Source organism: Otolemur garnettii, unplaced genomic scaffold (assembly GCF_000181295.1).
Source record: "Otolemur garnettii isolate 467f Iridium unplaced genomic scaffold, OtoGar3 scaffold00012, whole genome shotgun sequence".
NCBI classification, from domain to species: domain Eukaryota; kingdom Metazoa; phylum Chordata; class Mammalia; order Primates; family Galagidae; genus Otolemur; species Otolemur garnettii.
Window position 1 is genome coordinate 29,296,875 of NW_003852407.1, and position 14,772 is coordinate 29,311,646.

A 14,772-nucleotide genomic window follows, 5' to 3' on the forward strand; every position below is an offset into this window, starting at 1 on the left:
AAAAAAAAAAAGATACCTTTGATTGTTCTTCCCCTGTGGCCAGTGGTTTTGAAATATTATACTCCCCCAAACCGTGCATTAATTAAATATTAACTTGCTGGTCTTTTTTTTTTTTTTTCTCAATAGGACCATTTACAACTTATGATCAGCAACAGAACCAGAATTGCCACTTGGGTTTGCTACAATTAAATTTAGCTTTGCTAAGTGCCTGCCTTATAGTGGCTGCATACTAGCTGCTGTGTTTAAGTTATCTGTTGTGTACCCAGTTCCAAGATACATATTATTAACCCATTTTATCAACCAGAACTCAGGACTACAGTGTTAGTAATTTGATCAAAGTTAGACAGATACTGTGCGACAGGCTTGCAACAAATAAATGTATTATTTCTGTTAACCTTTTTAAAATGCTGAAAGGTTTGGGAGTCCCTTTTTTACTACCTTTTTTATTCCCATGGATGTCTCAGGCTCTTTGGGAATAACTAGCTCCTCACATCCCATGATTATTGCCTACCAGGATAATGTTTACATGTAATGTCTTCAGGACTCAGTTTTATCAAGGAAATTCAAGACAGAACAGGCCAAGAAGCCATGTTTCCCACTCAATAGGAATAGATTTTATAGCAAAAGAGTTGAAACAAGAGATAATGAGGTTCCTTAATTATAAATTGACTTGCAGTGTTCTCCATTACCATGTGATAATCATCACTTGGGAATGTAATACGGTCAGTAATTGATTGCAGATTTTCTATTTCTCCATTTAATTTCATTAATTTTTTGTTTCACGTATATGGAAGCTGTCATGAGCCACGTACACACTTGCAATTGTTGTCTTCCTGTGAATTAACTCTTTATCATAATGAAATGTTCTTCATAATCTCTGATCATGAAGTTTGTTTTATCTGATATTATCATAGCCACTCAGCCTTTTTTTGCTTACTGTTTGCATGGTAAATCTTTATTAACACTTTAACTTTCAAAGTATCTATGTTATTATATTTAAAGTGCTTGGCTGAGCACAGTGGTTCATGCCTATAATTCTGGCACTTTAGGAGGCCAGGCAGGAAGATCACTTGAGTTCAGGATTTAGAGACCAGCCTGAGCAAGAGTGAGACCCTGTCTGTACTTTTGTTTTTTTATTTTGAGACAGAGTCTCACTTTGTTACCCTTGTTAGAGTGCTGTGGCATCATAGCTCACAGCAACCTCAAACTCCTGGGCTTAAGCTGTTCTCTTGCCTCAGCCTCCTAAGTAGCTGGGACTACAGGTGCCCATCACAATGCCTGGCTATTTTCAGAGATGAGGTCTTGCTCTGGCTCAGGCTAGTCTCATCTGTCAGCTCAGGCAATCCACCTGCCTCGGCCTCCCAAGTGCTGGGATTATAGGTGTGAGCCATACCACACCAGGCCTAACCCTCTCTCTATTAAAAAAAAATTAGCCAGGCATTGTGGTGGGCACTTATCGTCCCAGCTCCATGGGAAGCTGATGTATGAGGATCCCTTGAACCCAAGAGTTGGAGATTGCTGTTAACTAGGCTAACTGTGTGGCATTCTAGCCTGGGACAACAGAGTAAGACTCTGCCTCAAATAAATAAGGGTGGTGCCTCTGGCTCAGTGAGTAGGGTGCCGGTCCCATCCAGAGGTGGCGGGTTTAAACCCAGCCCTGGCCAAAAACCTGCAAAAATAAAGAAAGAAAGAAAGAATATTGCTTGTAAACAGCATGTAGTTCTGTCTTGCTTTTTCATCTAGTCTGACAATCTCCATCTTTAAATTGGGATTTTTTTAAGTCTATTTATATTTAATGGACTTATCAATTTGGTGGATTTAAGGTATAGAATTTTGGCCAAGTGCGGAGGCTTATGCCTGTAATCCTTGCCCAGGGAGGGCAAGGCAGGTGGATTGCTTGAGCTTGGGAATTTGAACAAGAGCAACCCTTGTCTAAAAAAAATAGCTGGGCATAATGGAGGGTGCCTGTAGTCCCAGTTACTTGGCAGGCTGAGGCAAGAGGATCACTTAAGCCCAGAGTTTGAGGTTACTGTGAGCTATGATGCCATGGTACTCTACTGAGGGTGACAAAGTGAAACTCTGTCTCAAAAAAAAAGTTGGGTGGTGCCTGTGACTCAAAGGAGTAGGGTGCTGGCCCCATATGCCGGAGGTGGCAGGTTCAAACCCAGCCCTGGCCAAAAACTGCAAAAAAAAAAAAAAAAATGGTATAGAATTTTATTTTATTTTTAGGAAGCGGGGTCTCACTATATTAACCAAGGCTGGACTTCAACCTCCTGGGCTGAAGTGGTCTTAGCTTAGCTCCTAAGTAACTGGGATGCTACAGGCAGGTGCCACCATGTCCTGCTGTTTTCTGGTGGTTTTGTTTTTCTGTTACTCCCCTCCCCCACCTTTTTTTCTTCTGAATCAATGATTTTGTGTCTTTCTATCAAATTTGGAAAAGTTTTGGCCCTTATTTCTTCAAATACTTTTTCCCCCATTCTCCATATCCTCTCTTTCTGGGATCAGAATTCTGTTATATTAGATCTTTTGATATTGTTCCATAAATCACTGAAGTTCCCCCTTTTTCCCAGTATTTTTTCTCTCCTATCCTTAAATTGGAGCTGAAATTTGCAAATCCAGTGAATTTTTAATTTTGTATGTTTTCCTTTATATAATTTTCTTTTTTCTTTGTTTCTTTCTTTTTTCTTTTTTTTTTTTTTGAGATAGAATCTCAAGCTGTCACCCTGGGTAGAGTGCTGTGTTGTCACAGCTCACAGCAACCTCAAACTCTTGAGCTTATAGGTGTCCGCCACTGAGTTGGAACCTGCCAGTGTAGGTGCATGTGGCCAGCACCGCAACCACTGGTATGGGCACTGAGCTGATTTCCTACTTTTTTTTTTTTTGAGACAGAGTCTCACTATGTTGCCCTTGGTAGAGTGCCATGGTGTCATAGCTCATAGCAAACTCCAACTCTTGGGCTTAAGAGATTCTCTTGCCTCAGTCTCCCAAGTAGCTGGGACTACAGGTGCCTACCAGAACACCCAGCTATTTTTTTTATTGCAGTTGTCATTGTTGTTTACCAAGCCCAGGCCGGGTTCAAACCCGCCTGCCTTGGTGCATGTGGCCAGCGCCATAGTCACTGTACTATGGGTGCCGAGCGATTTCCTACTCTTTTATTCTTTACAATCTTTTCCCATCTTTATGCACATGAGTTATAATAGTTGCTTTAAATCTTCATCTGCTAATTCTAACATCTGAACCGTCTAAGTATCACTTATCTCTTAAGTATAAACTATATTTTCCTATTTCTTCATGGTCTAGCAATTTGAGTTGTGTTGTGGTGATCCAGTGGAAAGACTATGGATTCTGTTATAATTTTCCAAAGATTATTGATTTTTGTCTTATCAGGCAGATAACTTGGCTATACTTAAACTTCAAACTGTCTCCTCTGTGGTAAACAGCAGTTGAAACCTCTGTTCAGTTTTGCAGTCTTAACTGGTTTTCTTAGCATCTGCCTTACATATGCATAGATGAAAGATCAGCCAGAGATTTGGGACAAGTCTTCATCCAGAACTTAGTGCCCTTGCTCTGTATATCCTTTCTGAGATTTTCCCTCTTCGTTTTCTCGTTGTTATAGGTGTACTTTCTCACACCTTCAGATTGAGCCAGTCTATCTAGCTTTTATTTATTTATTTATTTATTTATTTATTTATTTTGAGACAGAGCCTCAAGCTGTCCCCCTGGGTAGAGTGCCGTGGCATTACAGCTCACAGCAACCTCCAACTCCTGGGCTCAAGCGAGTCTCCTGCCTCCACCTCCCAAGTAGCTGGGACCACAGGCGCCCGCCACAACGCCCGGCTATTTTTTGGTTGCAGCCGTCATTGTTGTTTTGGCGGGTCCGGGCTGGGGATTCGAACCCGCCACCTTAGGTGTACGTGGCTGGCGCCTTAGCCGGTTGAGCTATAGGCGCCGAGCCTATCTAGCTTTTATTTATCTTTGAGTAATATCAACTACTGCCTCTCCCCAGGCAAAAAAAAAAAAAAGCTGTAAAAACAGGAACCTCATCAAATGCCATTCAGTGTGTCACTCTTGTCGCCCAGACTGGAGTAGAGCTTCATGCTCCACAGTCGTAGTTCTCTCCAACCCTGAACTCCTGGCCTTGAGTGATCCTCTTGCCTCGACCTCGTTTATACTCTATGGAAGGAGTGGGCGCTCCCCTCACAGGCGCTGTTGCAAAGCCTCCTTGTCTGCTTTTCTTTACCTGGCATTCAGAACCCTGTACTTGTCCTAACCTATTTTTTCATTCCTACTTTCTATCATTGTCTTTTATGTAGCCATATTTCAACTAAGCTGATGTATTTTTTTCTTTCTTTTTTTTTTTTTTTTTTTTGAGACAGAGTCTCAAAAAGCTGTCACCCTAAGTAGCATATCGTGGCATCATAGCTCACAGCAACCTCCAACTCCTGGGCTCAAGCGATCCTCTTGCCTCAGTTTTTCTATTTTTAGTAGAGACAGGGTCTTGCTTTTGTCCAGGCTGGTCTCAAACTCCTGAGCTCAAGCAATCCACCTGCTTTAGCCTCCCAGAGTGCTAGGATTATAGGGGTCAGCCACCATGCCTGGCCTGATGTTTTTTTTTTTTTTTTGGTCCTAGAACATTTTATATATTCTTATGTCTTTGTTTGCATTGCTGCCCTCATAATATACCCCACACCTTCCTTTGACTAAAAATCTTTACCAGTTTTCAGTTCTTACCCTAAGCTCTGTCCACCTTTTCCATGAAGACTTTCCTAAACAATTTTGCCCGTCCTGACCTCACAGGGCTTTATTATCTGTGTACCATTTGTGGGACATTGAATCTTATACTGCCTTGTTTTATTCCTTTTTTGTAGTCACTCAATTGAAAATATGGTGGATATCTTTTCAATCTAAGTAGAATGTACGCTCCTTGAGGCCAGGAACCCTCTATTGTTAGTTTATTTCTCTACTATAGGCTCTAGCTCAATTTTTATTTCAGTGGATATTGTTCAATGAAGTTTTGAGTGACTGAATCATTCCAATAATATCCATATAAAATGTTTAGAGCATGATCTGGCACATAGTAAACATTAATACATGTTAAATGTATTAATAAATCTGTTATTATTACTTCCTGAAAATAATACCAGTTAGCTCCTGAATGTTCCTCTCCACCCTTTGCTGATTATTATTTCTGTTCTTGGACCTAAAAACTTGAGAAATCTTAGAACTATAATAAAAAATATTTAAGGCTATCTGATAAAAATCTCTTTATCAGCTCGGCGCCTGTGGCTCAAGTGGCTAAGGTGCCAGCCACATACACCTAAGGTGGCGGGTTCGAATCCAGCCCAGGCCTGCCAAAACAACAATGACGGCTGCAACCAAAAAATAGCCGGGCATTGTGGCAGGTGCCTGTGGTCCCAGCTACTTGGGAGGCTGAGGCAAGAGACTGGCTTGAGCCCAGGAGTTGGAGGTTGCTGTGAGCTGTGATGCCACAGCACTCTACCCAGGGGGATAGCTTGAGGCTCTGTCTCAAAAAAAAAAAAATCTCTTTATCATACAGTTTTGGAAACTAGCCTAGAGAAGTATTCTATTCCCGTGCATTTCTTTCCCTTTTTTTTTTTTTTTTTTTTTTTGTAGTTTTTGACTGGGGCCAAGTTTGAACCCACCACTTCCACCCATGCATATCTTAATGCTTTTTTTAGGTGCCCAAGTTCAGAATCTGCTCCTACTTGGGCAGTATTTAAGACTACAATTTATGTTCTGGTAGATCTCTGGCCTTAAGCAGATTTGAGGCTCTCTGGTCCATCTCACAGTAACAGTGGTTCTCAACCAAGGAAAACATTTAGCAGTGTCTGGAGACATTTTTGATTGTTATGTCTGGACTAGGTTCTGCTAGCATCTAGTTAGTAGAAAAGGACAGCATTACTACAAAGAGTTATTTGGTCCAAAGTATGCATAGTGCTAAAGATTGAGAAACTCTTTATTATAGGTGGTCTCTGTCTTATTTAACCTTTATTAAAATGAAACTCAGAGGCTGGTGCGGTGGCTCATGCCTGTAATCCCAGCACTTGGGAGGCCAAGGCGGGTGGATTGCCTAAGCTTACAGGTTCAAGACCAGCCTGAGTCAGAGTGAGACCTTATCTCTAAAAATAGCCAGGCGTTGTGGCAGGTGCCGGTAGTCCCAGCTACTTGGGAGGCTGAAGCAAGAGAATCGCTTGAGCCCAAGAGTTGAAGATTGCTGTGATTGCTGTGAGCTATGATGCCACACAACTCTACCCAGGGCAACTAGTTAGACTCTGTCTCAAAAAAACAAAAATAAGTAAAAAATAAAATGAAACTCAGCTGCTTCCCCGGTGTATAGATTCTGTTGCCATTCAGAGTTCTTCATACCAGATTGTTTTTTTTTTGAGACAGAGTCTCACTATGTGGCCCTCAGTGGAGTGCTGTGGCATCACAGCAACCTCCAACTCTTGGGCTTAAGCAGTTCTCTTGCCTCAGCCTCCTGAGTAGTTGGGACTACAGGTACCTGCCACAACACCCGGCTATTTTTTGGTTGCAGTTGTCATTGTTGTTCTGCTGGCCCGGGCCAGGCTTAAACCTGCCAGACCCAGTGTATGTGGCTGGTGCCCTACTCACTGAGCTTCAGGCGCCAAGCCCAGATTGATTCTTTATTTGACATTTTTTCTCTTTATATTTTCTTTGTTTGGGGAAGAAAATTCAAATAGTTTAAATATGTAGGAAAAATAACTCTTGCAGAATAATTTCCCTCATATACAAACCCTTTAAAAATTGTTTGGGATAGACTGTAAAAATTGTTTGCTTGAGGTGAGGGTTACCCCAATTATCCTGATTCTGACCATCAGGCATTATATGTTTGTATCAAAATATTATACATACCCCGTAAATATGTACAACCATATGTATCCATAATGATTAAGAATCAACAAGGAACACGGAAGTTAACAGAGGCTTGTCAGTGCTGAGGAATAGTAGTTTCACAGTGGGCTCTTTTAGCTCTAGGTGTGAAGTGTTCCTTGCGGACTGTCAGGGTAGAAAATGGGTTAAATGAAAGAAGCAGATTGCTTATCACCAGCTGGGGTGGGAGAAAGGGGCAGAATTGCAACTTTGCTCCTTTGTTCTTCCTTATCTTCCTGCCCCACGTCCAAGGCTAGAAGTAGGCAATGGTGACACTACCAACTGAAGATTGTCAGGAGCACAGGCTTCCGGAGAGGTCAGTACAATTGCTCCCCTAGTCTCTAGCAGAGATATCAGAGCTGTGATCCACTTTTAAAAGTTGCCTGAAGAAAAGTGCAGATATTGCTGTCTGCAGTTGGGAAGAAAATCCCAGAAGTGTAGGCTGCTTTTTCATGAGTTTGCAGATCATTGTTTTCTTTCCCCTTACTAGTTCCATTGCCTTCTCTCAGTGGCATCACATGATAGCATCTTGCCCCAGAAGCCATTTTAATCCTTATTTAATGTTGTACTCTAAAGTGTTCTTTTCTGAAGGACTGAGTGCTTCAAGGTTCAAGGTTGCAATTAACTTTAGCACTGATTCCTGTGTGACTTAGGTGCTTATGTAAGTAAATACACGTGGAAACTTAAATTTTATTTATATCTAGCTCTGTCATGTCATTGTTTTTTGTTTTTTTTTTTTGAGACAGAGTCTCACTGTGTCACCCTTTGGTAGAGTGCTGTGGTATCATAGCTCACAGCAACCTCCAACTCTTGGGCTTAAGTGATTCTCTTGCCTTAGCCTCCCAAGTAGCTGGAACTACAGGTACCCGCCACAGTGCCCGACTATTTTCTTGTTGGCGCTGTCATTGGTGTTTAGCTGGCCTGGGCCAGGCTTGAACCCGCCGGCCTCAGTGCATGTGGCTAGTGCTATAACCACTGCCCTATGGCCCTGAACCATGTCTTATCATTCTTAATAGCAAGAAAAAAGTAATTGAGCAAACTCTATATGTATTTATAGCATATTTGCAGTTTGTCATAAATCAGTCAATAAAATGTGACATTTCTAGCTTTTTCTCATATCAGATTTCTGATATTTTCAAGCATTTCTTTCAACTGGGCCTCATAAAATTCTCTATATGATTGTTCAGATGCAAGATGGCCAGGTGGGGTGGTTCGTGCCTGCAATCCTAGCACTCTGGGATTCTGAGGCAAGTGGATAGCCTGAACTCAGTAGTTCAAGATCATCTCATCTCTACTAAAAATAGAAAAACTAGCTGGGTGTTGTGGTAGTTGCCTGTAGTCCCAGTTACTCAGAGGCTGAGGCAAGAGGTCGCTCGAGCCCAAGAGTTTGAGTTTTTTGTGAGCTATGACACCATCACACTCTTCTGAGGGCAACAGAGTGAGACTCTGTTCCCCCCGCCCAAAAAAAAGAAAAGAAAAAATTCCTATGCAAAAACGTGCCCTGATTGCCACATTGAATGAAGGTGGTATGCCTTGAAAGCTAACCCCCCACACACACACCAGGAGAGAGTCACAGTTGTGTATGTCCTACTGGGCACTCAGTTCACCAGGGAACTGTGGACAGAACCTGTACAGTGGTCAGCAACACCCTGAAGGAAGAAAATGTGAATCTTACATGGCCTAGATTGATTGGATAAGTAGTCCCAACAAATACAAAATGAAACCTGTGCCAGACACAAGTCAGGATTTATCTCAGAATGGCAAAAAATATATGTCTGGGTTATCATTACTTGAAAGTTAAATAATAATTAAATCTTTTAATTTAAGAAATGCAACAGCCTGGCACAGTGCAACAGCCTGGCACAGTGGCTCGCTCCTATAATCTCAGCACTTTGGGAGGACGAGGTGCGCAGATCACCTGAGCTCACAAGTTCAAGATCAGCCTAAGCTAGAGTGAGACCCTCATCTCATGGTGGGCACCTATAGTCCCATATACTCAGGAGGCTAAGGCAGGAGAATTGCTTGAGTCCAAGAGTTTGAGGTTGAGGTTGCTGTGAGCTATGACACCAGATCACTCTACCAGGGGTGACAAAGTGAGAGACTCTCAAAAAATAAATAAATATTTTAAATGCAGAATAATAGCTTTTTGATTTCTGTTTTTATGGTTTTGAGACAGCTTTACTCTTGTCATCCTGAGTATTGTATTGTGGCATCAACATAGCTCACGGCAACCTTAAACTCTTGGGCTTGAGTAATCCTCTTGCCTCACCTCCTGAGTAGCTGGGCCTATAGCTGTGTACCACTATTCCAGGCTAGTTTTTCTATTTTTAATAGAGATGGGGTCTTGCTCTTGCTCAGGCTGGTCTCTAACTCCGGAGCTCAACCAATCCTGCCTTGGTCTCTCAGAGTGTTAGAAATACATGTGTTGAGTCACTGTGCCTGGCCTGGGTTTTTTTGTTTTTTTGTTTTTTTTTTTGAGACGGAGTCTCAAGCTATCCCCCTGGGTAGAGTGCCATGGCCTCACGCTCACAGCAACCTCCAACTCCTGGGCTCAAGCGAGTCTCCTGCCTCAGCCTCCCAAGTAGCTGGGACTACAGGCGCCCGCCACAATGCCCAGCCATTTTTTTTTGGTTGCAGCCATCATTGTTGTTTGGTGGGCCCGGGCTGGGGGTTCGAACCCGCCACCTTAGGTGTATGTGGCTGGCGCCTTAGCCGCTTGAGCCACAGGCGCCGAGCCCCTGGCCTGGTTTTATTTTGCTATGAGACAAGGTCGTGCTGTGGTGCCCTGGGCATGAGGACAGTGTTGTGACCATAGCTCACTGCAACCACAAACTCCTGGACTCAAATAATCCTCTTGCCTCAGCCTCCCATGTAGCTGGGACTATAAGCACATGCCACCATGCCTGGCTAATGTTTTTCTATTTTCTGTGGAGATAAGGTATCGCTATGTTGCTCAAGCTGATAGTGAACTCCTGACTTCACAAGGTCCTCCTGGCTAGGATTGTAGGCATGAACCACTGTACAAGGCCCCAAATAATAACATTTTAAAGCTAGCATGCCACTAATAGCTAAATTTCCGTGAGTACTTGCCTTGAGCCAACATTGATCAAAGCCCTTTACCATGACTCTTTTACCCAGAAGATGCAAACAGGATCAGAGGAAACAAAGGTAATCTTTCCTCCCTTGGGTCAGCTGAACAGCAGCCCATAAGAAGCATAGTGGTGGCCCATTCCACTAGCTCAGGTGCCAGGCTCCTTGTAGCTCTACCCTGTGTAAAATACTAGTTTCCATGCTTGCTAAGCCTTGAGGGAACAAGGGTATTTCTTAGGATAAGTAGATACTTATAAATATGACAAACACAATGGGTAGAGGACATAATGGTTTTTCTTTGTTTGAAGCAAAAACATTTGTATTCGATTTGTATTAATATTTAAAATTGTTTTAATAACACTTAGTGGTCGGGCAAGGTGCCTCATGCCTGTAATCCCAGCACTCTGGGAGGCTGAGGCAGGCAGATTGCTTGAGCTCAGGAGTTTGAGACCAGCCTGAGCTAGAGCAAGACACCATCTCTAAAAATAGCTGGGCATTGTGGTGGGAACCTGTAGTCCCAGCTACTCGGGAGCCTGAGGCAAGAGAATCACTTGAGCCCAAGAGTTTGAGGTTGCTGTGAGCTATGACACGATGGCACTCAACCCCAGGGTGACTGAGACTCTTGTCTTGAAAAAAAAAAAAAACCACTTATTTAAAGCTCACATACATGCATAGGAAGAAGTTTTGTAAAAATTCTGCTCATTTGGCAGGAAAAATTAACATGACTTTAATATGCAATTTTCTAATTTTAACTCAGATTGAATTTAGAAAACTGGGATTTTATTTATTTAGATGAAATGGTCAAACATTATCATGTCTGTAGAATATATCTTTAAAATCTTATTGTGCTATAAATCAACATCTGTAAAATGATTTTAATATTATATCGTGAGCAAGAATCATGTAGAAATAACAAAAATTACTTTTCTGGTTTTTAGATGTGTAGTTTTTAACAACAGAGGAGTAGCAGGAGAGAATCTCTTGGTAAGTAAATTTAAATGATAAGAGTCTTAATTTTTAAAAGAATAATTGTTAATTTTGTAATGAAAAGCATATTCTTTGTATTTAAAATAACTTGACTTATTTATGTAAATAAGCTCATTATAGAAAAATACAGATAAGCAAAAAAAAGAAATTTATAAGAACCATAATTATGTAACCAAGGAAATCCCAGTAGTCTATGTTCATTCAGAATTTATACATAAATGAAATATATATAATATATTTCTATTTTTGTAGAAATTAAGATTATGTTTTTTATTTTACTTTTTTACATCTGTAGGCACTATCATGGCTTAAAGATTCTATTTTATCACAAGAATGGAAGAAAAAGTATCCAGTGTACACACCCCTATTATGAAATTAATTTATACCTTTTATATGAAAGCTATAACCTAATAACAGCCTAAGAATATGAGGAGGGAGGAATAGGTGGAGGGAGGGGGATTGGAGGGATCACTTCTGTGGTTTATCTTACAAGGGTACAAGTGAATCTTTCTAAGAGTAGAATATGAACGTTTTAACACAATAACTAAGAAAATGACATGAAGGCTATGTTAACCAGTTTGATGGAAATGTTTCAAATTGTATGTGAAAACACCGCACTGTACCCCACAAGTGCATTAATGTACATAGTTACCATTGAATAAAAAAAAAATTCTATTTTATAACTAAAATTTTGTACTTACTATAATTTGACATCTGTAGATATTCATCTGTATCATTTTTAATGTTAAACACATTTTCTCTAAAACTTAGCCTGTATAAAACAAACTAGTACAGTGGTTATTTTTTTTAACCTATGAAATTTACTTTTATCATGAAACAGATTGACTTTATGTGATATGCCTATTTGCCAGATGAAGTTCATATAGCAGAAATGTTGTTCAAACTTTTGCAATGTAAATCAAGTCTTTTTTGCTTCCCCCCTCTTTTGAATTTTTGCTAGGATAGAAGTTCTTTTATCTCTTAGAATATTATCACTCTATTTGCTGTTTAAATCTCTGAGTTGGAATGAGATATATTACACTCATTGAAATTTTCTTACAGCTTTTTAACTTTTAGTCCCTCACCATTTCAGTAGTCAAAGGCAATTCTACAAAGGAACTTTTTTCTAAGTCACTGATAGAGAATGACATTGACTATAAATTAAGTCATGCTGGAAATAAAAATTTTACAGTCAGGTCACAAATGGCAGCACTTTATTGAGAATTCAGGAAAGAAAGCGCTCTTATACTTTGCTTTATAGTGACTTAGGCCCTAGAGAGACTCAAGATCAATAGATTTCAAAAGCAAATTTATAGAGTGTTTATGGTCTTACTCAAGCACCTCATAACAAATAATTTGATGGGAAAGCTCACATTTCCTCCTTCAGTCTAGCCCTTTAGGAATCTTGTAGGCAGATCATACTCTAAAGGGAAAGACTTGAATTTGTCACTGTGGCCATGGCCCAAGCACGTCATTTTGAACAGCTCCCGTGTGTCGTGCATTCCTCCAGGCCCTTCAGGACACACAGAGGGGGAAGACGTGGTCTGAGACACTCAAGGAAATAATATGCTGCAAAACAGAATCCACTAGGCCTCTGTAAAGTGGGAGACAAAGATTTATTCGTTCAGCAAAGCTGTGGTGTGTACCTATTAAATCAGGCACTGTGCAAAAAAATAGGGTAAGGAGTATGCATGTTAATGAGGTTCAGTCTAATCCCAGGGAGCTCCAACTTGGGTTGTGGGAGAGACTCAAGTACATAAAAAGGTACACAACGCAGTGCTATGTGTAACCATAGGGAAATTTAAGGCTACAGAGCACAGAGGGCAGGAATAGCAAAGGCTTAGGGATGTGAAAGGCTTAGGGATGTTACCTATTGAAGGTAACATTTTGAGATAGATTTTGAAACCTCCAGGAGAGGGGATTGAGAGTCTCTCCTAATGGAAGAATAAGGCATTAAAGAGCATGGAATAGTAACTACTTTCTTGTGGCTGCATGATGATAATAACCATCCTCATCATCTTATCTAATATTAGTTGAGTCCTTAGAATGTATCAGTCATGTCTTTTATTTTAATTTTTTTTGCAGTTTTGGCTAGGGCTGGGCTTGAACCTGCCACCCCCAGTATATGGGGCCGGTGCCCTACTCCTTGAGCCACAGGTGCCGCCCTATTTAATTTTAATTTTATTTATTTACTTTTTTTTTTTTTTTTTTTTTGAGACAGAGTTTCAGTATGTTACCCTCAGTAAAGTGCTTACAGCAACCTCAAACTCTTGGGCTTAAGCGCTCCTCTTGCCGCAGCCTCCCAAGTAGCTGGGACTACAGGCGCCCACCACAACACCCAGTTGTTTTTTTGGTTGCAGCTGTCGTTGTTTAGTAGGCCCGGGCAGGGCTCAAACCTACCAGCCTCTGCATATGTGGCTGGTGCCCTACTCACTGAGCTACAGGCACCAAGCCTATTTATTTATTTTGAGACAGTCTCACTCAGTTGCCCTAGGGTTGAGTCCTATGGTGTCATAGCTCACAGCAACCTCACACTCTTGGGCTCAAGAGATCCTCTTGTCTCAGCCTCCCAAGTAGCTGGGACTACTGGCACCCGCCTCTATGGCAAGCTAGTTTTCTATTTTTAGTAGAGATGGTCTTGGCTTTGCTCAGGCTAGTCTTGAACTCCTGTGCTCAAGCAATCTACCTGCCTTGGCCTCCCAGAGTGCTAGGATTACAGGCGTGAGCCACCGTACCAGGCACTAGTCATGTCCTTTAATACTTAATGTTCAGTAGTAGAAAAAAACCTAATTATTTAGGTACATACAACCACCATCATCCCTACTCCCCAGATGAAAAAAATAAGACATAGGTAGGTTAGGAGTTTGTCCCAGCCAAGAGATGGCAAAGCCAGGATTTAGACCCATGTGCTCTTACTACTGAGGAAGCAACAGGAATTCTACCACAAGGGTCTGGCCAGAGTTGGAAGAATCATGTGTAGAATCCTAAGAAACCTAGTACGGAACATTGTCATTTTGAAGCATTTGCATAACTTGATTGCATTCCTGCTTTAGGTAGAGAACTATGGCAGTGATGTATAGTTTGAAAGAGGTGATAGAGGAGGCAGCTGGAGGCTGGGAGACCATGTGGAAAGCAGACCTACTCACAGAATAGAGTTTGAAAGTAGATGCAGGAAGGATAAAGAGGAGAGAACAAAAATGAGTGGTGTCCATGAAACAGAAATAATGGTATTAATTATATTGTGGGGCTCGGTACCTGTGGTACAGCGGTTGCGGCGCCAGCCACATGCACCAAGGGAAGCGGGTTTGAACCTGGTCTAAGCCAGCTAGACAATGATGACTGCAACAAAGAGAGAAAATAGCCAGGCATTGTGGCAGGCACCTGTGGTACCGGCTGCTTGGGAGGCTGAGGCAGGAGAATCACTTAAGCCCAAGAGTCTGTGGTTGCTGTGAGCTGTGATACCATGGCACTCTATTGAGGGCAACAAAGTGAGACTCTGTCTCAAAAAAAAAAAATTATATAGATTAAATATATATCATATTGTAGGAAGTAGAGAGAGAGGAATCAAAGGTGCTGATATTTGGTAAAATACAAAATTAGGAGAGTGTACAAGATTTATTTATTTATTTTATTATTTTATTTTTTTTTGAGATGGAGCCTCAAGCTATCCCCCTGGGTAGAGTGCTGTGGCATCACAGCTCACAGCAACCTCCAACTCCTGGGCACAAGCGAGTCTCCTGCCTCAGCTCCCAAGTAGCTGGGACCACAGGCGCCCACCACAAC

General features: G+C 41.4%; 1 protein-coding gene across 1 annotated transcript in view; it reads left to right on the forward strand.

The window, feature by feature from the left end:
• Window positions 1–14,772, forward strand: part of ABHD3 (abhydrolase domain containing 3) — a 58,378-nt gene that overhangs the window by 13,666 nt on the left and 29,940 nt on the right. Inside the window, exon 4 of the mRNA XM_012802095.2 lies at window positions 10,941–10,986. Coding sequence (XP_012657549.1) covers window positions 10,941–10,986 — 46 coding nt within the window. The remainder of the gene's footprint in view (window positions 1–10,940; window positions 10,987–14,772) is intronic.